The sequence below is a fragment of the Chelonoidis abingdonii genome, chromosome 9, assembly GCF_003597395.2.
Source record: "Chelonoidis abingdonii isolate Lonesome George chromosome 9, CheloAbing_2.0, whole genome shotgun sequence".
Classification (NCBI taxonomy): domain Eukaryota; kingdom Metazoa; phylum Chordata; order Testudines; family Testudinidae; genus Chelonoidis; species Chelonoidis abingdonii.
Genome location: NC_133777.1, coordinates 22,110,594 through 22,133,592, shown reverse-complemented (window position 1 = coordinate 22,133,592; position 22,999 = coordinate 22,110,594). Strand labels below are relative to the sequence as shown.

The 22,999-nt window shown below is 39.1% G+C and overlaps 1 protein-coding gene across 5 annotated transcripts; it reads right to left on the bottom strand.

The window, feature by feature from the left end:
- Positions 1-13: 13 nt before the first annotated feature.
- BFAR (bifunctional apoptosis regulator) lies at positions 14-20,844 on the bottom strand. Of its 5 annotated transcripts, none has more exons than XM_075069269.1 (8): positions 20,752-20,844; positions 10,579-10,914; positions 9,542-9,743; positions 9,024-9,187; positions 7,113-7,257; positions 6,482-6,652; positions 2,407-2,609; positions 14-1,315 (listed from the first exon to the last, which is right to left on the bottom strand). In XM_075069269.1, the coding sequence occupies exons 2-8, from the start codon at positions 10,857-10,859 to the stop codon at positions 1,123-1,125; spliced, it is 1,359 nt and encodes a 452-aa protein (XP_074925370.1). In that variant the 5' UTR covers positions 10,860-10,914; positions 20,752-20,844; the 3' UTR covers positions 14-1,122. The 5 variants fall into 5 exon arrangements, with proteins under 5 accessions (XP_074925370.1, XP_032635547.1, XP_074925371.1 ...); XM_032779656.2 differs by lacking the exon at positions 20,752-20,844 and adding an exon at positions 11,987-12,060; XM_075069270.1 differs by lacking the exon at positions 20,752-20,844 and adding an exon at positions 11,651-11,967.
- Between the last annotated feature and the right edge of the window lie 2,155 nt (positions 20,845-22,999).

Genomic DNA, 22,999 nt, shown 5'->3' with positions numbered 1-22,999 from the left:
TAGTTTACAGGAAGAAAGTTTTAGAAAAAAATCTTTAATTTTGTCCAACTTTTAAAAGTGTTCATATGCAAATCTGGAATTCATTAATAGTATCATACAAATGCAAACTCAACAAGATGAGGTTCATAAGTACAAAGGATTTTAAGAAAAAAGTTAACCTCTGTTTCTCTCAAACACCACAAAAACAAAATGGCAACCTGGTTGGGTTTTTATACAAAATAAATCACTTCTTATTCAGTATTTACAGATACAGGTCTTGCTACATACATCAGACTACAACAATCAATTACAGTATCATGGCAGCTTTACCAGATTAATACTGTGAGAGGTATCTGAATTCATTTAAGAAATTAGCAAATAAAAATTGATTTAGGAGAGGAAGCACTAAGTTAGCTCTGACAGATAAAAATTAACTGGCCTAAATAAAAGAACTTTAAGTCATGCCAATCATGTTTGCCAATTATAAAAGGTGTGGGATACAAAGAAAACTAAGTGTTATACAGTTGGAATAGAGGGAATTTTAAAATAAGCACTATTGGCAAATGTTTATAAATGTATGGGTTTGACTGTAGCATCCTAGCATGTCAAGATGAATCAAAAAGCATCAAATATTTTCAATATTAAACCAATTAAAGAGATTGTCCAAAAGCTCCCCTCTGGCAAGTTTTGGATAATATACAACAGTCAGGAAATGTCAAGTTACAAAATAGCACAGCACTCAGTTTTAACTGTTTAGAAGGTATTGAGTGGACAAGCCCTAACAGCTTGGCATAAGCCAGATTTCACAAGAGTAGTATTACAGTCTGATTTTTATAGTTAGCCAAAAATCGAGTAGAATGACTACAACAAATGTACAAGGCCCATTCAAGAATACAATATCCTTCTTATTTATGGCAATGGTACATAAAACAAAGCCTACCGTTAGGGTTATGGTACCTACTGCTTCAAAATGCACTTACCTCAAGGCAATTTTTTTTTTAAATTAACAAAATGAGCATTTTTCCCCAATCACCACAAAAGGAAGCAAGCAAAGAAAGCAATTTGTTTTCCTTTCAGATGTCTGACTTCAGACATTTGGACAGCTTAGGTATTCAAATCCTAAGAAAAAGATTCAATGTCAAATCACAGCACTTGTGTTTCCAGACGTCTTACTTCTTTTACCACAAGATCAATATTTATAATTGGGTTAAAGTACAAGGCCCAGTAAAACAGACAGTTGCAGACAAACTGAGGAATAATGGGCCAAAAGATAGCAACAAAAAGACCCTGGGTTGACACTTTCCAGAAATGGCTCCACATTCTTTGAGGAATAGTCCTGGAATAAAAAGAGCAAGAGAATCATCTTTCTATAGAAAAGATATTCTAGACATCGCTATTAAAACAAATGAATGAAGAAAAATACCTATGAGTAATCATTACAACATTAATTCAGTCAGTGAGATGCCACCTAGTCTACTGCATTCTCACCAATTGCATCCTATGGTTCCAACAGATGCCTTGCAGGTGTAGCTCCTGTCCTGACCTACTCAGATAAAATACTGCTACTGAGCCACAAGAATTCAGTAGTTTATAGCAAATTAAGATAATTGCTTAAATGGAGAAAAAAATTATGTAGATTGTTCTCCACAAAGCCTACTCTGCCCTCCATTAGTAGAAAGATAACAAAAAACATCCTGTCAAAACATTAACCCTCTTTTTGCCCATCCCCTCCAAGCACAGCATGAAAGCAGACACTAAGGACTGCTCATTTCTATTCTAATAAAGCAATATTGATTCCATTCATTTTGGAAGACAAACTAGAATAGTGCTTGGTAAACAGTAATTATTCCCACTCTCTAACTCTGTAACAGGTGCTGAATGTCTTAAGTAAAGCCTTAAAAAATACTAGTAATCTAAATTTGAGAAAAATAGCAATTCTTTGTAAGTAAACATCTTCCAAGAACTATTGTACTATACTGAATTTCCAAACCAATTAGACTGCCTTAATTTGCACTGGATCTTTAGCATACACTCCTTACATTAAGATTGCCATAACAGAAACTTGAAGCTTTTTCCTGGAGAATGAACATTAGCGAATTTATGGGAAGCATCACTTCTCAGCCTTCTGGCTAAGAGAGGTGAAAACACTGTATAGTACTAGTATTCAGAATCAACAGATGTACTGATTAATAGTCACTCAAATGTCCATAAGTAAAATATCAATTATATTATTTCACCAACTGTGGTATACATCGATTCTGTGGGCAGATTCATCTAATACTTATTCACCTTGATGGTGCTGTTTCAACATGGTCATTTTAATGACCAAATTATGAAAATAACCAATTGTCACCATTTACCCTGTCCCCCGTCCCCCAATCTTCAATAGCAACCATAAAAAATGGAAACAGTCTGAGCAAGACTTACTTCAGTTCCCTTCTTGACCAGAGCCTCCAAAAGGAGAATAACTCCAGAACAGAGAGCAACATGGCATTAACAATTATAAATCGTGATGTCCAATAGTGTATCTCCAACCAATCCCAAGCAAATTCAGCTATTAACTGATATGGCAAAAATGAGTACTTAACAATGAATTCTCTCCACTGTTTCCAAGTAGGATCCTTAAGGTCCTAAGGGGAAAAAATTAAAGTCAATGGTCAAATTAATAACATACTAGTTCAGTTTACCTTTCATTGCTTTATGGCTTTTCCTTCATTGAAGGAAGTACCTTTTATTCATTAAAGTTTTGCTAGCTAGTTAAATGGAAATTTTAAATTTCCATCACACAAATTTTTAAGTGAGGCTGCAAATAAGTAAGTATACTCTACAAACAAGCACCAGATGCAGATATGGGTGAGATTCCTTTCAATGAGTTCTAATCACTGAAGTGTTTAAAAAAATAAAGAAAGTCTTCATTATATTGGAATTAATGATTGAGCAGGTGTGTAAGCAATTTTAAGAGTTTAAAAACACAAGATTATAGAAAAGACACTGACATTTTAAATCCAGGAAAGTCAATCTTTTAAAAATATACAGCCGTGCACAGGAACTGCCATATCAGATTAGACAAATGATCAAATTTGCGAACAGTCGCATGGTAAATAAGCACCTTAACTTTCACAATGAGTCAAAAATCAGGTTAATCCCATTTCAAAACAAGGCCAAACAAGCCAATCCCAAAACAAGAACCCCAACACTCCATGTGACTAGATCCCCCCGGCACGCAGTCTGGTACTGTGCTGGGCATGCTGCGCACTCCTGACTCTCTCCCCACTTGCTACTGCCCCCCCCCTTCCCCGCCCCCTGCTTGCTGGGAGCTGATCAAAGCAACTAGCTACAAGCCCAACAAGCCAAAAAACTTGCCAACAAGTAATCACAAGCCAATTAAGCAAAAACCAAGCCCAATTACTGCATTTTTTCCCCATAGGTTTGGCACGTCTACAAATGATCCATCTATTCAACAGTCTAGTTTCTAGTAGTGGCCAGCAACAAATGTTTCAAAGGAAGGAGTAAGAAAACCTTTGATAGGCAGTTAGAAAAATAAACTTGCCCTTAAGGAAACTTTTTTCATAACTAGTGCCAGAAATTGGTTCATGTCCTGAAATCATGAGGGTTTATTCTCATTTTCCGTATCAATATTGAATCCTAATACAAGCCTCAACTTTTGCCCCTGTAATGATTCAAACCTCCTTTCTTCTCTTTATGCCTATTTTATTGAATGTCTTCATTTAGAATTAAGGACTGATATTGTATTCTCAATCTTAAAAGTTTCTCAGAAACTGAAGACAGTTAAGAATTGCACAGTGACACATGCCTCAGCAGAGTTTAGGTGACTGCTTCCCTGTGAAATCCATCTTTTCCGATCCACATGGGATTACGGGTCAACAATCTCAAATATGGGAGCCTATAGTTAGGCACCTAAATTAATATTTAGGCTAATAAAATAAGTGATTTTCAAAAGATGGGGACCCACAACTGCTGCCCAAGTCAATGGGAGCTGCAGGTGGTCAGCATTTCTTCAAGTTGGGCCATATATTTAGGTTATCAATATTATAGGTGGGGACAGTGAAATCTATGGTTAAAGTGGAGTGCTGGACAACCTTCCATCAGAAGGAACTGAAAACCGTCTTCTTTCTAACTTATCAATCCTAATGGTTAAAGTTTGGCTATTTTCTATTTGGGTCACTGCTTAAGACTGAAAAGGTTCAGCCATTTTCAAGGATAAGGTTAGGAAAAAATTAAGTTTTTTTTAACCAATGTTTAAACAAACACACACACGCAGCACAACTCAAAACCTATAAGTCCTTTCAGTGAAAAGCTCTATCATCTTCATATTTTGGAGCAAGACCCTGAAATTTGAGATCACGGTCACCCTGGCATCACAGAAGTGCTGTTTATCATCCCCAAGAAAATCTCTGTTTGGTTAAGCTACAAGCCTCTGAACAATTGCTATTTACACATGCAGAAAAGGCTTCTTGTGGTTTGGGGACCAAGTTCTCCAAATATTCCTTTTGTATTGGAGCATGCTCCATCCCAGGGCTGCAAGGACTACGAATGACTTGCCTGCAGCTTCTGCTCTTAACTGAGCACAGACTTAGTGTATGGCTATACTGCTATGTTTAATTTCTGGTTGAGCTGATCTCCTAACAATAGAAATGTAGGTACAGCAACACGAGGGGCTGGCTGCCCCAGTACAATCCCCTGTGAGACCCTAAACATGAACAAGGGGCAACTAGTCCTTTTGCCACATGTGCAGCTGAGGCTACACTTCTATTTTTAGCGCACTAGCTCTGGTATGTCTCCTGAAGCTGGTAGTCATACCTTCCATCTCCAGGGAAAAAAAGACGACAAGACAGACCCAGTGTCTTTCCTGTGCCCTCAGTACTCACCCTGGTGGGGCCCAGACAGCATGGAGGAGGAAGAGCCTGGCTTGAATACAGAGGGTTGAATAGGGGTTATGGGAAGGAATAGATCAGTAACCAAGTCCTGAACCTTCAAAGTTGCTACAGAATTAAACTACATTAGCTGGCGGCAGCAGGCTGTTATCAGAAAGTGGGGAAGTAGTAAGGATTTTCAGGTGTGAACAGGCATTTATCTTAACAGCTTGTCTGAACGGTTTCAAAATTTGGTAGCAGAAAAAGGTGCTCACAGGCCAAATTTGAAGCGGACGGCATTTGAGGATTTAAGGGAGGGGTGAAGGGACACAGAAGTAAAGTGGAATTGCGCTTCCAGACAGAAGATAACATTAACTAAGGAGTGGTTGTTGCCACTACAGGCTTTATTACAAATAAAATGGTTTTGGACAAAAAATGTGAAAGCTACCACCTCATTCCTTAAGAATTATTAAATAGATTTTATCCAGTATGCTAGATAAACATATGTTTTTAAAGTAATTAGTTATTTAGAAAAATACACAGGAATCTTCAGATGAAATTTCTTTTAAAGTGCAAGCCACATGTGTTAAAAGAAGAGACTGTAGTTAACACAAAACTGATCTTTAAAATACATGCATGTTACTGTAGTGCCCTCATAAATTACAATAGATTACTCCAATTCAGACTAATATTTATATTTTGTAAGAACAAATTTACACATATTCCAAGACCAGTAAAATCTTTTTCTTTACACTCTAATGGAAAAGTTTTTCAAAGGAATGTCAGTTTTTAAAACGGACTCCCAAACATTTAAGCAGTAAAGCCTAAATATGAAACTAACAATTGTTTTAAGTTGTCTAAGATGTCAAATGCAAATGAAAAAAGAAAAGCCAAGTGAAGAGATATTTTAAAAGTGCAAGACTTCAGAAATCTAATTAGTAACATACACAATTTAACTAGACATTGTCACTATTGGCTTTCACAAGTTTTGCTCTTAAATATAGAAGTCCAAATGAACAGATGGAATGCCTTTCCATTTCTGGGCAAGGAATTGCTTGGTATGTCTAGTCTCATTTACCACTGATTAATACATGATCTACACATGGAAACAAATGTTAAAAAAAAAACAAGTGTTCAGTTTGCAGAGTCAGGCATTCAAAAGTTAGGAAGTGCCTGTGCTGGAGTTGCCCATGCAGTTTCAGTTCTGCCCCCCTCAAATATTTTATGGAACAATATTTAATTACATGGTCAAATGCTATTTTTCCCATGATACTGCTATTTCATGCAGTGCTTATATATTTATTTTATTTTTAAGTCAACCTGAGGCCAAGATGAAGCATAATTTTTTTTTTTTTTTTAAAACCTGAATGTCTAAAACTGCCAAACAGTAACCAATTAAGAACAGGGAGTTATAAACTGGAATGCTGGGCAACTTTAATAGCTGTTACACTATCAAAACCCTATACAGTAAGCTTGAGGATGAAGCTTACTTAGCAGGGAAGTTTTGTTTTGTTTTTTAAAAGCTATTATAAGAATGATAAGCAACGTGCTATGCATATTTGAAAATTTTAAATACAAATGCTTAATTTAAAGCAATTGGCACAATGATAAGTGTTTTAAACACTTACTAATAGTTTTGTGATAATATCTTCATATTCATCTTCTTGCACAGGGCATACTGTGTAGATGAACGGTAGAAATATTTCTGTGTAATCAAACAAGTATAGATACAACATACTGAGTCTTGGAGAGCTCTTTAGTGCATATAGTAGGAACAGTGACTTTCCTGGATTTACTGCCTGAAATGAATCAGAAGGTTAACAGTGAGACATACTATTATGAGAAGTCAGCTTTAGACTTTTCTGAAGTATGTTTATTTTGCTTTACGCAGTCATCGCTGAAAAGCATTTAGCATTGACAAATGTGACAGAAATCAAGTCATTAGTTTTTAAACTTAACAGTTTGCACACAGACTACTTTCCTGCCTTGCTTTCTTCTGAACTTTATGATTTTCTGGGCTTTTGTTGTGGAATATGCAACAGTACCTTTTACAGTTGCATCCACTGCCATACCAGTCACATGAATCCTGTTTTTCATTCACCTTTGAGAGATTTTATTTGCATGTTATTTCTTGCACTGTATTCAGACAGACACTTATTGATCCCATTCTAAAGAATTAGATGTTTCTTTGTAGTCGTCTAAATGGTCTTTGAAAATATCTATTCTAAGTGACACGCTTCATTACTTTATAAAATTTACCTTGTATTCCCAAAGGTTCTGTGGTGGTTTAACTCCCAATGTTTTCACACGTTCCAATTCCATTATGATGGCTTTTCTATGACTACTGTTCTCTATATGATAAGGAGTTTTTGTGAAATCTTCGTCTGTTATTGTTAGTAGAAGCCTACAAAATAAAATATTTCAGAAGGGTAAATACTGACAGCTCACCTCTTCCGTAACAGACACTATTTTAATTCTAACATAGTAACTAGATACTGAATCACCAAGATATCACCTTTAGAAATTATGTCCCATACCATACACTTTTAAACACACTAAAAGCCCCCAAATCCTATAAAATACCTTCTATGGTCTTATCATCGACAAGCTTGAATTAAAATCTTCCCTTACTCATTTTGTCCCCACATTTGGCAAACAAACAAGTTTTAAGCCAGGCAAGCCAACATAGCTTGCCTTTTATTCCTAGAGCTGTGCTCACACAATAACTATAACTCACTAACACCATGCTATAAGACAGAGGTCGGCAACATTTCAGAAGTGGTGTGCTGAGTCTTCATTTATTCACTCTAATTTAAGGTTTCGCGTGCCAGTCATACATTTTAATGTTTTTAGACGGTCTCTTTCTATAAGTCTATAACTAAACTATTGTTGTATGTAAACTAAATAAGGTTTTTAAAATGTTTAAGAAACTTCATTTACAATTATATTAAAATGCAGAGCCCCCCCCGGACCAGTGGCCAGGATGTGGGCACTGTGAGTGCCACTGAAAAAATCAGCTCATGTGCCACCTTCGGCACCTGTGCCAGAGGTTGACTACCCCTGCTATAAGATAAGCCACTACACTTAGATAGGATCTTATGTTTTAAATCTGGGTTTCATGAAAATAAAACTGTTCTGTAATTTTAACTGGTTGTGTATCAATTTAGGAAAGAAGAGTTATCATCTACTGGAGCATCAAGTTAAGAGGAAAAGTGGGGGAGGGAAGAGGAGTCCAGAGAAAATACTTCCAAACAGAGGAAAACTAGAAGGTACATTGGGGAGGAGCAAGTCAGTGTGCAGCAGCAGTCAAAAAAGCTAACAATGTTAGGAGCTGTTAGGAAAGGGATAGAATGAGACAGAAAATATTATGCCACTATGTAAATGCACTGTAAGCACACACCTTGAATACTGTGTGCAGTTCTGGTCATCCTGTCTCAAAAAAGAGGTACAGAGAAGGGCAACAAAAATGATTAAGGGTATTGAACAGCTTCCATATGAGGAGAAATTAAAAAGATTGGGACTGTTCAGCTTGGAAAAGGGGGGATATGATTCAGGTCTATAAAATCATGAATGGTTTGAAGAATGTGAATAAATAGTATTATGTACCCTTTCACATAATAAGAATATGATAAATTAATAGACAGCAGGTTTAAAACAACAGGAAGTTCTTCACACGATGCACAGTTAACTGTGGAACCTGTTGCCAGGGGATGTTGTGAAGACTGAAATTCTAACTGGGATCAAAAGTGAATGAGATAAATTCATGGAGAATAGGTCCATCAATGACTATTAGCCAAAATGGTAAGGGATGCAACCCCATGATCTGGATGTTGCTAAGCCTATAACTCCAGAATCTGGGTCATTCGGTAACTGTCCAAATCCCTGTTATAGAGACCTAGTAACATTTTACTTATAAATCTTTTCTGACTATAAGCTATCAAAACTGTAAAACAAAGAAAAAAAAAATCACATAATTAGTATTAACACCCATTATTAGAATTATGTCAATTAAATTGAGGGTTGAAACATCCTTTGGTACCAGAATGTTTGATCACCTGGGAAACATGATCTTGACATTTCATTACATATATAGTATGCAAAAGGAAGTCTATCCAATTAAATGGTTCTATTATAGCTGCTTTTGTCAGTTTGAGATTGTATTTTCCTCACCTTCCATTCACTAATAAGAATCTCTCTCTATACAGGGAAGCCCAAGGACCCAGCTGTTCCAGCCAAAGAATCACCTCTTCAGGAGTCCATTTAGCAACAGGTTTGTGGACAAGAAGATCATCTTCATATTCTCTGCTGCTCCAATGATACCCAAGCAAAACCACCTAAAAAACAGCCAACAGATCCTTTTGGAATGTAAACATCATTGACTAAGTTTGGATCAAATGTTTGAAAGTCTTGCAGGTTTGATGGGGTACACTCAAATACCACAACAAATACAAATCTGAGTAAAATCTCCAAGTTCTCAACATCTCCCACCCCCCTTTATTTTCCATCCACAGTTGGCACTGAAATCTATAGTTAACACCAACTCCACCACTCCCCCCCCCAAAATATATATATTTGTCATTACTTTTCTGGAGTGCTTAAATTAAATGCTGATGGTGTTTGTCAATGATTTAAAACCATCAAGATGGTTTTCCATGTTTATCTGGAAAATGCATGGGTATGAAACTTACTGCCACACAAGTTAAAGCTGTCAGAACTCCAGAGAAAAACCCTCCTCCTCGAGGATTAATTCTTCTCACATTTGGAGGTGCAGAAATCTGATCATTTCCATGTTTTTGGAAGGCTTCAAGGCTGTAAGCTACATCACTGTTTTGCTGAATGTCTTCTTTTCTCTGTTCAATGTCATCGGGAAATAGCTTTTCAATAGCATCCCTGGAGAAATACATATCAGTCACTACAATATTTCACTGAGTCTATCCAAGTCTACAGCACCGAGAACTAGGACTCAGCTGCAAAGCGTATTTTACAGCTTATTAGTTACATATTAAGTTTTGAGTGAAAGGTGGTTTAGGCAATCAACATTAGTTAAAAGTTGAATAAAAGGGTTTTGTACACAGACATTAAATTTAAGGTTCACTATAAAGAAATATGTGACAAGAAAAACTTATGTTTATACAATAACCACTATTCTAAATTTAGATAGTCAGGATATACCTTAGTACTTCTGAAAGACAGCTAATAGGTTGTTATTCAATAGCAGTGGCCAAGTCCAACAGTAAAGGCTAAAATCAACAGTGTAGACTATTTAACTGAATATTGTTTACACAGCTCAGAAAATTGCTTTCTTAAAAAATGCAATAAAAGAGGTTGTATGTAACTCAAAACACTTGCAAGTACTTAATCAATACTTCTAGCATTGTGCTGTAATGAGATTAGAATTTATTCCAAAGAACTAAAACAGTACTCGCATTAATACCACTGATCATTCAAAACTAGAATTATTGCTAGTTGTGATATGTTGTTAAGAACTATTAAAAGGGAGGGGGGAAAACTTAAGGCATTTAAAAAAAATCTGAAAAAGAAAATTCAGAGATCCACTCCAAAAGACAGAAGTGATTACTTGAACAGTTCAGAACAATTACATATTGTGAGAGACTGCAAACAAGCTCTGATTACGGGGTGGTTTTAAAAGTATATAGCAAAAAACAAGCAACAAAGTATGTATGTGTGTCTTTGCTTTTAGAAAGACCAAATGCATTACAATCACCTGAGAAGGATGTTGACCTTGGGGAATCCTTCCCACTTTTCTCTGCATTCTGGACACTCATTCTTCTTAGAGGATACCCACCACAAGGCTAGGCAATGTCGACAGAAACTATGACCACAGTTCAAGGTGGTGGGATTCACCAGAATATCATAACAGCAGTGGCAAGAGAACTCACTAACTGAAATCAGACGGCTGATCTCAGGAGAAGCATTTGCTTTAACTTTCAACTTCTCATTCTCTCTTTGTAACTTCACATCTTCCTCCATTGTCCCTTTGTGCATCAGATCACCAGAAAGCACACTCCAAGTCTTTAGATCATGCGAGGCATTATTAATTCTGCAAAACAATGAAAAAAGCAATTATTTTCTCTTTAACAAAACCTAAGGAAGTATTAGAAGCAGCATTAATACAATGACCAAATTTTCCATGTGACATGTAATGTTATATCCTCAATGTTTTAGCTCAAATTCACCAAATTTTTTATCATCATTTTGCTAGAGTACCAATTCTAGCAGATGGAGCATCACGTTCTACCTTCTCTCAATTATAATACATCCAGTACAGACTACAATTAAAAGCAGACTCTGGATGTACCCAACTAAAATAGCTGAAACCCTAAGTCCTTGTCATTTTCTTGCCCTTCATTTATAATCAGATACAAAACAACCAACACCACAACAAATATCTGTAAGCACCTGCTAAGACAAGATCAAAGGTGAGTTTGTTTTATTTTAGCAAACTGTGTATTTAATCAAATCACCAATCACCATGCTAAGCAACACTTAAAAATGTTTAACCTAAAAATGTGGTATACTATGATCACATGTGGTATACTATGATCAAATTTCCTCTGCCCATTCTTGCCCTGCACATTCCCATGTAGAGACCCCAGCCTCCTACAGAGGCAAGACTCCATAAAATAAATGTAGCTCTGTGCAAGGGCTGGCTAGCATAGACTTCATTGCAGAATACGGGCCCAATTAACTTCCCTAACAATGATTAGATGGTCAAAGTGCAACGGGGCACATATCTCCCCAGCAAAAACAACGATTTTAATTTTCTACAGTCTCACCATTTCAGAAGACCTATTCTATTGACGTAAAGTTTAGTGAGAAGATCAGACACTCAGATCTATTTTGGGCGTTGGGAGTCAGATCAAATACATTGTTCAGATAACCAGTCATCTTTCACATTTTATTTTTTCAGGTGCTCTTCAAGTTTTCTCCATTTGCTGCATCAATAGCTGCAAACAGACATAGGCGTCAGCGCAGGGCCTCAAGCAGCAGCACAAGGGCCGGGCTTTGGGGTGCAGACAGCGGGCCGGAGGTCACAGCTCGGCCAGGTACCGCGGCACTGTCCGCGCGTGGAGCCCCGGCCCCTGTGAGGCAGCGGCACGCAGCCCACGTACCGCTCCACGGCCCCTCACTCGGGGGCGGCTGGGCTGAGCCTGCCCTGCCTGGCGCCCTCTCGCGGGGACTCCCCCCCATCGAACCAGACCTTGCTAGGGCACTCGCCCCCCGGAGCGCCGGGCCCGGCCCGGGGACCGCCCTAGGAGGAGAGCGTAAGGCAGGCCCTGGGAAACCAGCCCCGGCCGGCGCGCGTCCACGCCCTCACTCACTGCCGATGATCATCCCTCACCGCAAGCCCACGCCGGCGTGAGCCCGCTCTGCAGCGTCCTGACCCGGCTCTGCCGCGCGAGCACTCCGAAACAACCCTCCTCCCCCGCCGGGCACGTGAGCGCTCACGTGAGCGGCCCGAGTCTGGAGGGGACAGCTGCCATATTGTCCCCCGGGGCGCCGGAGAGCTGGATTTACTAGACAACCCCCTTCCATAGTATAGTACAGGGGTAGCCAACCTATGGAATGTGTGCCAAAGGTGGAACCCGAGCTGACTTTCAGTGGCACTCACACTGCCTGGGTCCTGGCCACTGGCCCTGGGGGCTCTGCATTTTAATTTAATTTTAAATAAAGCTTCTTAAACATTTTAAAAAACCTTATTTACTTTACATATAACAATAGTTTAGTTATACATTATAGACTTATAGAAAGAGATCTTCTAAAAACCTTCTGAAAGGTTGCCAACCCCTGGTGTAGTAAATATCTACAGGCTTCATCAGTGCACATGCAGCTATAGCTTTTCTACTATAGCAGTAGTTCTCAAACTTTTTTTTATTGGTAATCCCTTTCACACAGCAAGCCGCTAAGTGTGACACCCACCCCTCCCCATAAATTAAATTCAGGCTTTTAATGTAATTTAATTTTAATTTAACAGATTTGGGGCTGACAGCTCACTGTGCATTGCTGGGCTTGGGGCTATCAGTCCCTGATTCCCACATAACCACCTCATGACCCTTCCCCCCAGTTTATCAGCCCCTTACTGTAGCTATAACTTCACAGTGAGAATGAAAAGGTTTAATGCACTGTGCTGTATGGAGAAAAAAAGAGAACAAAGGAAAAACTGAAAAATGGGAGGGAAAGATTTTGACAGCTATGAATTGTTATGGATTTGGCTCAATGGAGAAGAGGAAACAAAGCATATACTTACTGTCCCTGTAGTAAGGATGAAGAGGGATTTCCCACTCCCCAAATGACAGAAGTATTTCACAAACATACACAGTACTAGAAAAATATATGTCTGCCTTGTAGGTAATAGCCATCTTCAATATATAAGGTGGCAGTATCTGCCATATGATACATTTGCACAACAGTGGGAAATGGAAACGTAGTCTAGCACCTCAGAACAAACATCCACCTGCTTAAACACATGCACTGAAATCTTAGTTGTCCATATTGACAGCAAATTAATTTTTCAAGTTTCCAGCCAGGTGAAAATTAATCAGGAAGTTTACCTCTATTTCTGAGGTATAATGTTAATTTAAACATAGATTAAAGTTTGCTGTATGAAAGTGAACTATAATTGGAAAAAAATATTTTGCTTTTAATTCTACAGAATATGTCTAAAGAGATCCTTATACTTCTTACTGGCTTTTCCTTTCCACAACACGGAACATACCCCTTCAATCCCATCATAGTTCTGGTTTTTTCCAGTGTTGAGAGAGACTGAAGTCTGGGCTTTTGAGTCTCTTAAAAAATGCCTTATCTTTGTCAAACTGCTCCAGTGTAAGTCATCTGGAAAGGTTTTTTACCTGAGACCAGAAGAAGAGACCAACTTGCAGTAAAGCATATCAAGAACAGAGGGAAAAAAGCACCACGTGGCAGAGAATCATATGGATGAGTCAGTGAGAGAAAAAGGAACGATATGGAGGGAAGAGGGTGAGATAATGAAAAGTAAAATGAAATAGGATTCCCTCCCCCCCCCCCAAAAAAGATCAATGCATTGAAGAGAGTTAAAATCTCTTTAATATTACTTTCCAAGGCTACCAATTGCCATAGAGATGTAGCCCACAGAAAGAGAGAGGAGGTGGACCACGCGTTAGTCATCTCTTTTCTAAGTTGATGAAAGTTTAGAACATTTACAACATTGTGGTAAAAATGCTGCACTAGCACTCCCACAGTTGCCAGCGCCTGTGCATATCTATTAGCTGTAGTAGAAGAATTAAAAAAAATCCTCAGGGAAAAAAAGGGCAACAGGATTTGAAACTACTACTTTAAATCATGGGATAAAATCTAGACCTAGCCATGACAAAGTGCTATCCAATGACTGTTAAATTAGTAGTGTAAAAGTTATCTATTTAACATAATAGAATCACAATAACAGTACTTCCTTCTCTCTCACCACCTCATAGAAATGAAAAATGAAATCCCATAAGAGCTAGAATTCCTACACTAAACAAACCTTATCTATCTCAGTGCTTCTCTAATAGGTGGGCAAACAGGCAAATCGATGGTATGCCCACATCTTGAATACTGTGTACAAATGTGGTCTCCTCATCTCAAAAAAGATATACTGGCACTAGAAAAGGTTCAGAGAAGGCAACTAAAAATGATTAAGGATTTGGATGCAATGGTCCCATAAAGGGAGAGATAAAGAGGCAAGGATTTTTAGCGTGAAAGAAGAGAACAAAAGGGAGAATGATAGGAGGTATAATAAAATCAGAGTGAGTGGAGAAAGAGTAGATAGGAAAAACTATTTAGCTTCATCCCAATAAATAACAAAACTCTAAGGTCATTCAATAAGAATAATGCAGAGGTTTACACTCTAATGGAAACGTTTTTCAAGATGTCCGTTTTTAACGGGACTCCAATTTAAGCAGTAAAGCCTAAATTGAACTACATTGTTTTAGTTGTTAGATTGTCAATGCAATGAAAAAGAAAGCAGTGAAGAGATATTTTAACGTGCAAGACTTCGAATCTAACTTAGTAAAGTAAATTTAACTAGATTGTCCTTTGGCTTTCCAGTTTTGTCTTAAATATATTAAGTCCCAAATGAACAGTGGAATGCCCTTTCCATTTCTGGAGAAGGATCTGGTTGTCTAGTCTCATTTACACTGATTACTCATGATTACATGGAACAATGTTTAAAAAAAAAGTGTTCAGTTGTGCGGTTCAGCATTCAGTTGGAAGTGCCTGTGCTGTGCGTTGCCCTGCAGTTTTCCGTTCTGCCCCTCAATATTTTATGGACATATTTATTACGATGGTTCAAATGCTTTTTCCCATGTATGCTTATTTCTTGCGTTGCTTATATATTTATTTTATTTTTTTAGGTCACCTGGGCAAGATGAGCATAATTTTTTTTTTTTTTTTAAACCTGCATGTCTAACTGCAACAGTAACCTTAAGACGGGAGTTATACTGGATGCTGGGCATTAATAGCTGTTACATATCAACCTATACCATAAGCTTGAGGTTGACGCTTATTGCAGGGAAGTTTTGTTTTTGTTTTTAAAACTTTATAAGTGATAGCCGTGCTATGCTATTTGAATTTTAACTAACCAAATGCTTAATTTTAAGCATTGGCCAATGATAAGTGTTTTTAAACATTCTAATGTTTGTGAGATAATATCTTCATATTCATTTACATTGCACGGGCTCTGGTGTCTATGAACGGTTAGATATTTCTGTGTATCAACAGTTTAGATACCTATGAGTTTGGAGAGTCTTTATGCTTGTAGGAACAGTGACTTTCCTGGGTTTCTGCTGTCATGAATCAGAAGGTTACAGATGGAATACTTCTATGAGAGTAGCTTTAGACTTTTTGCGTATGTTTTTTGCTTTACGCAGTCTCCTGAAGCATTTAGCTTGGAAAATGTGACAGATCAAGGTCATTAGTTTTTCAATTAACAGTTTGCACACAGACTACTTTCCTGCCTTGCTTTTTACTGACCACTTTATGATTTTTGGGCTTATTGTTGTGGAATATGCACAGTACCTTTTTACCGTTGCCATCACTGCCATTCTACATGAATCCTGTTTTTCATTTCACCTTTGAGGTTTTTATTTGCATGTTATTCTTGCAACTGTATTCAGACCGAACTTTTGATCATTTCTAAGAATTAGATGTTCTTTGTTCGTTAAATGGTCTTTGAAATATCTTTCTAATGAACTCTTCATTACGTTTATACAGTTTCTTGTGTTTTCCAGGTCTGTGGTGGTTTCAATCCATGTTTTCCACGTTCCCTTCCTTCTTGCTGGGCTTTTCATTGACTTACTGTTCTTCTATATGTAAGGAGTATTTTGTGAATTGCGTTGTTATTGTTAGTAGAGACCTACAAAATAAAATATTCAGAAGGTATATGACAGCTCACCTTTCCGGTACAGACATATTTTATTCTACTAGTAACTTCGTACTGATCACCAAGATATCACCTTGACTTATGTCCCCTCCTACACTTTTACCCACTTAAGCCCCAATCTATACAATACTTCTTTGGTTTATCATCGAAAGCTTGGATCTAATCTTCCCGTTATCTCTTATTGTTCACCACATTGGCACAACAGTTTTAAGCCAGGAGACATAGGCTTGCTTTATTCCTAAAGCTGTGTCAACATACTTACCATAACCCATGCTATTAGATTGAGGTCGGCACATCAGGTGGTGTGTGGTCTTCTTTATTCCATCTTATTACGGTTTGCGTTGCGTCATACTTTTCATGTTTTTTTAGACGGTCTTTTCTATAGTTCTATAACTCACTTATGTTGTATGTACTAAATTAAGGTTTTTAATGTTTCCACTGCCATTTACATTATATTACTCAGAGCCCCCGGACCAGGGGCCGGATGTGGGGCCCTGTGGTGCTTGAAATCAGTATGTGCCACCTTCGACCTGTGCCAGAGCGTTGCTTACCCTGCTTTAGATGCATCCCTTGTAGATAGGTCTTTGTTTTAATCTGGGTTTCTGAAAATAACTGTTCCTGTAATTTTAACTGTTGTGTATCAATTTAGGAAGGAAGAGTTTACTGGGTCACGTTAAGAGGAAAAGTGGGGAGTGAAAGGAGTCCAGAGAAATACTTCCAGAGGACTAGAGGGTAATTGGGAGAGCATTCGTGTGCAGCGCAGTCAAAAAGCTTAACAATGTTGGAGCTGTTAGGAAAGGATAGATGAGCGCAATATTATGCCCATATGTAAATGCACTGTTAAGCCACACTTGATACTTGTGTGCATGGTCATCCCTGTCTCAAAAAGAGGTACAGAGAGAGCACAATAAGGTATTGAACAGCTTCCATATGGGAGATTAACAGATTGGTGTTCAGCTTGGAAAGGGGGGTATGTTCAGGTCTATAACGTAATGAATGGTTTGAGTGATGTGAATAATAGTATTATGTACGTTTCACTATAGAATATCGCTACTAATAGCACAGCAGGTTTTAAAACAACAGGGGAGTTCTTCACCGTTGCACGTTAAACTGTGGAACCTGTTTGCGGGGATGTTGTGAGACTGAAATCTACTGGATCAATAGTGATGGATAATTCTGGAGAATAGGTCCTCATGACTATTAGCCAATGGTAGGGATGCACCCCAGATCTGATGTTGCTACGCCTATAACTCAGTCTGGGTCATTCGGTACTGTCACTCCCGTTATAGAGACTAGTAAACATTTTACTATATCTTTTCTGACTTAAGCTATCAAACAACTGTCAACAAAGAACAATCATATTAGATTAACCCATATTAGATTTCTGTCCATTATTGAGGTTTGCACATCTTTCGGTCCAGAATTGTTTTGTTCACTGGAGACTGATCTTGATTTCATTCATTTCTAGTTGCAAAGAAGTTTCCATTAAATTGGTTCTATTCTAGTTGCGTTTTTTGTCGGTTTGACGCTTGTATTTTCCTCCCTTCCATTCACTTAAGAATCTTCTCTATTACCAGGGAGCGACGGGACCGCTGTTCAGCCAACGAATCACCTCTTTCGGGTCCATTTCGCAAAGGGTTTTCGTGGACAGAGATCTCTTCTTTCTCTGCTGTCATGATCCCAAGCAAACCACTTAAACAGCCAGCAGATCTTTTTGGATGTAACATCATTGACTAGCTTGATCAAATGTTGAAGGTTGCCAGTTTGATGGAGGTCTCAATACCACAACAAATGACAATCTGAGTAATTCTCAGTTCTCAACATCTCACCCCATTTATTTTCCATCACAGTTGCCTGTCTATAGTTACACACTCCACCTCCCAATTATATATATTTGTCATTACTTTTTGGAGTGCTTAATTAACTGTGAATGTGTTTTGTCTATTTCAACATCAAGATGTTTTCATGTTTTCTGGAAACGCATGGGTATGACTTCTGCACACAAGTTTACGCTGTCGAACTCGCAGGAACCCTCTCTCGGGATTAATTTTCTCACTTTGGGGTGCGAAATTGATCATTTCCTGTTTTTTGGAAGGCTTCAGGCTTAAGCTATCGACCTGTTTTGCTGAATGTTTCTTTTTCTTGGTTCAATTCATCGGGATAGTTTCATAGCCTGAGAAATACTTCATCACCTACCATATTTCACTGAGTTTCAAGTTACAGCACGAGAACTGGTCCTCAGCTGCAAAGCGTATTTTAGCTTATTGTCTACTTTGTTTTGAGTAAGGTGTTTAGCAATTTCACATTGTTAGTGAATAGGTTTTGCTACAGACATTAATTTAGGTTTCATCGTAAGACATATGTGAAAGACAATATGTTTATAAGAGAACATGAAGACAAAAAAAAGATAAAAAAAAAATAAAATACATCTGCTATACTATCAGATACCACCAGAAAAATCCAAAACACACAACCCAAACCATAGCAACCAAGCAAGACAAACCCCCAAACCCCGCAACAAAAACAAACAACCAAAAAAAGACAAAAACCAAAACACTTTCTACTTTCGATAGTCGGTTTATACTGTCTTCTGAAGAAGCTACTAGGTTGTTATTCAATAGCAGGGCAAGTCCAGTAAGGGCTAATAACGTGTAGACTATTTACAAAATGATATTGTTTCCCAGCTCGCATTAGCTTTCTTAAAATATTGCATAAAAGGGTTGTTGTAACTCAAAACACTTGCATCTTCAATCCATACTTCTAGCATTGTGCTGTATGAGATTAGATTTCTTCAAACTAAAACGTACTCGCATTGATACCACTGTCATCAAACTAGTTATTGTAGTTCGTGATATGGTTGTTACGACTATTAAAAGGGGGGGGGAACTTAGGATTTAAAAACTGAGAAATGTCAGAGATTCCATCAAAGACAGACTGTGATTACTTGAACGTTCGACATTCTTTTGAGGACTGACAAGCTCTTATTAGGGGGGTGGTTCTTAAAGTAAATAGCAAAACAGAACAAAGTACTGTATGTTGTGTCTTTGTTTTAGAAGACATGCATGCAATCACTGGAGGTGTTGCCTTGGGTCCTTCCCACTTTTCTCTGCATTTGGCCTATTTTCTTAGAGGCTCCACACAGGCGTAGGCATGTCGACGACTTGCCCGTCAGGGTGGTTGGATTACCAGGATATCATAACGCGTGGCAAGAGATCACTACTGAATCGGCGGCTGAGGCTAGAGAGATTTGCTTTTTTCATTTCATTCTCTTTCTTTGTACTTCAAGCTTCCTCATTGTCTTTGTGCATCGATCCGAACGCACACTCCAGTTTCTAGATCATGCGGCATTTATTTGAAACTTGAAAAAGCAATTATTTTCTCTTAACACCTAAGGAAGTATTAGAGCAGTTATACAATGACCATTTTTCATTGACATGTGATGTTTTTATCTCATGTTTTAGCTCAATTCACCAACTTGTTTCTCATTTTGCTGGTACCAATTCTAGCAGCTGGAGATCGTTCTACTTCTCTCATTATAATACATCCAGTACAGACTCAATTAAAGGCTTGGTGTACCACTAAATAGCTGACCCTAAGTCTTGTATTTTCTTGCTCTTTATATGCAGATACCAACACACCAAACCTATCTTAAGCACCTGCTAAGATCAAAGGTTGTTTGTTTTTATTTAGCAACTGTTGTTTTATCAAATCCCATCACTGTAGCACATTAAAACATGTTTTAACCTAAATGTGGTTACTGTCAATGTGTATACTCGATCAACCTTGCTTCTTGCTGCCTTTCTTAGGCCCAGCCTCCTCAGACGGCAAGACTCAAAAATAAATGTAGCTCTGTGAAGGGCTGGGTGGATGCTTATTGCAGAATACGGCCCATATTCTCTACCTGATTAGATGGTCAAGTGCACGGGCATATTCCCAGCAAAAACAACGTTTTTATTTTCTCGTTCACCATTTCAGAAGATCCTATTCTCTTGACGTAACGTTTAGTGAGAAGATCGACTCAGATCTATTTGGGCGATTGGAGAGTCAGATTCATAATTGTTCATATATCGTCATTCTTTCCTTTTATTTTTTCAGGTGCTCTTTTTCAGTTTTCCAATTTGCTGCCTCAATAGCTGCAACGGAATAGGCGTCCAGCGCAGGGCCTCAGCAGCAGCCAAGGGCCGGGTTTGGGGTGCAGACAGCGGGCCGGTGAGGTCAGCGTGGCAGGTCGCGGCACTGTCCCGGCGTGCGCCCGGCCTGTGAGGCCGGCCGCAGCCAACGTACCTCCGCCCTCACTCGGGGCGCGCTGGGTGAGCTGCCCTGCGTGGCGCCCTTCGGGGGACTCCCCCTCTCGGACAGGCCCTGGCGTGGGCCTGCCGCCCCCGGGAGGCTCTCGGGCCGCGCCGGAGGCGGCCCAGGAGGAGAGCGGTAGGCAGGCCCTGGGAAACAGCCCCGGCCGGCGCGCGTCCCGCCCTCACTCACTGTCTAGGATGATATCCTCCCGCGCCGCACGCCGGCGGAGCCCCTCTGCGCGTCCTGACCCGGCTCTGCCGCGCGAGCACTTCCGGAAAACCTCCTCCCGCCGGCACCGTGAGCGCTCATGATTTCGTGGCGGCCCCGAGTCTGGAGGGGACAGTGCCTTTGTCCCGGGGCGCGGGAGCTGGATTTACTAGCAACCCCTTCATGTTGTACGGGGTAGACACTATGGATGTGTGCCCAAAGTGGACCGAGCTGACTTTCAGTGGCATCACACTCCTTGGGTCCTGGCCACTGGCCCTGGGGGTCTCTTTTTAATTAATTTTTAATACGTTCTTAAACATTTTAACTTATTTCTTTCATATAACATAGTTTAGTTGTCTTTGATATAGAAGGATTTCTTAAAAAACCTTTCTGCAGGTTGCCACCTGGGTGTAGTAATACTCTAAGGCCTTCATCCTGCACATGCAGCTATAGCTTTTCTATCTCGCAGTGGTTCTCTTTTTTTTATTGGTAATCCCTTTAACGCAAGCGATAAGTGTGCACCACCATCCCTAATTTTAAATTCAGGTGTTATGTATTATTTTATTTAAGATTTGGGGCTGCGCTCCACTGTGCATTGCTGGGTTGGGGCTATCGTCCTAGTTCCACCCACCTCATGACCTTCCCCAGTTTATCAGCCTTACTTGTAGCTATAACTTCACGTGGAATGAAAGGTTTAATGCATCGTGCTGTATGAGAAAACGAGACAAAGGAAAACTGAAATGGAGGGGAAATTTTGTACAGCTTTGGATTGTTATGATTTGGCTCAAGGGAGAGGAAAAGCAGTATTTCTGTCCCTGTGTAAGGATGAAGAGGATTTTTCCCTCCAATGACGAGTATTTCAAATACCAGTACTGAAATTTTGTTGCCTTGTAGTTGCCATCTTATATCAGGTTAGGCAGTATTGCCATTGTAATTTGCAAACAGTGGGATGGAAGTAGTCTGCCCTTCTACACCTCCACCTGCTTTAATGACTGCTAGTTGCTTTGTTATGCAGCAATTATTTTTCAAGTTTCCCGCAGTGTGAATTATCAGGGAAGTTCTCTATGTCTGAGGGTTCTGTTAATTTTAAACTAGATTTAAAGTTTGCTGTATGAAGTGACTATATTGGAAACTATTTGTTTCATTTCACTGATTATGTTAAGATTCCTTTATTCTTCTGCTTTTTTTCCACACCGGATACCTTTCATCCATTGTTCTGGTTTTTTTTCCAGTGTTGAGGGACTTGATTCTGGGTTTTGAGGTCTCTTAAATGCCTTTTCTTTGCAACTGCTTCAGGTGTAGTCTCTGGAAGGTTTTTTACCTGGAGCCCAAGAAAGAGACCATTGCAGTGAAGCTATCAAGAACAGAGGGGAAGCACACGTGGCAGGATCATATGTGAGTCAGTGAGGGACAAAGGACGATTGATGGAGGGAAGGGGTGGCTAATGAAAGTAAATGAATAGGATTGCCTCCCCCCAGATAATGCTTTGTAAGCGAGTCTAAATCTTTTTAATATTATTTCCAGGTACCTTGCATAGGATTGTTAGCCACAGAGAGGAGGGGTGGAACGCGTTAGTATCTCTTTTCTAAGTTGATTGAGTTCTAGATTTACACTTGGTAAATGCTTGCATGCCCTCCACGTTGCCGCGCATGTGATATTCTTGTGTGTAAAGTTAAAAATTCAGGAAACAAGGGGCAACGGATTTGAACTCTATTTTAAATCATGGGTAAATCTAGCCTGCATGCAAGTGTATCGATGTTAATGTGTGTAAAGTTCGATTTAATATAATCCATCAGTATTCCTTCTCTCTACATTCTGAATGACAAATGAATACCTACGAGATAGAATTCTAATAACACCTCTATCTTCTCAGTGCCTTCTTTAGCGTGGGCAACGGCCATCGATTGGCTTATGCCATTCTTGAATACTGTGTAAATCTCGTGGTTCCATCTCAAAAAGATATCTGGCCATAGACCAGGTCGAGAGGACTTGATTAGGATTTGGAATGGGTCCGCCTAGAGGAGGTTAAGAGGCGGCGGATTTTTTGTTGGGAAGAGAGAGACTCCAAGGGGGTTGATCGAGGTATCTATGGGTGTGATGTGGGGAAGTAGTAGTAAACTTATTTACTTATTCCATATCAGAACTAGGCGTAGCACATGATTATGGCAGTAGGTTTTAAACAACTAAAGGATTTTCACAGACACAGTCACTTGTGGAACCTCCTTGCTGG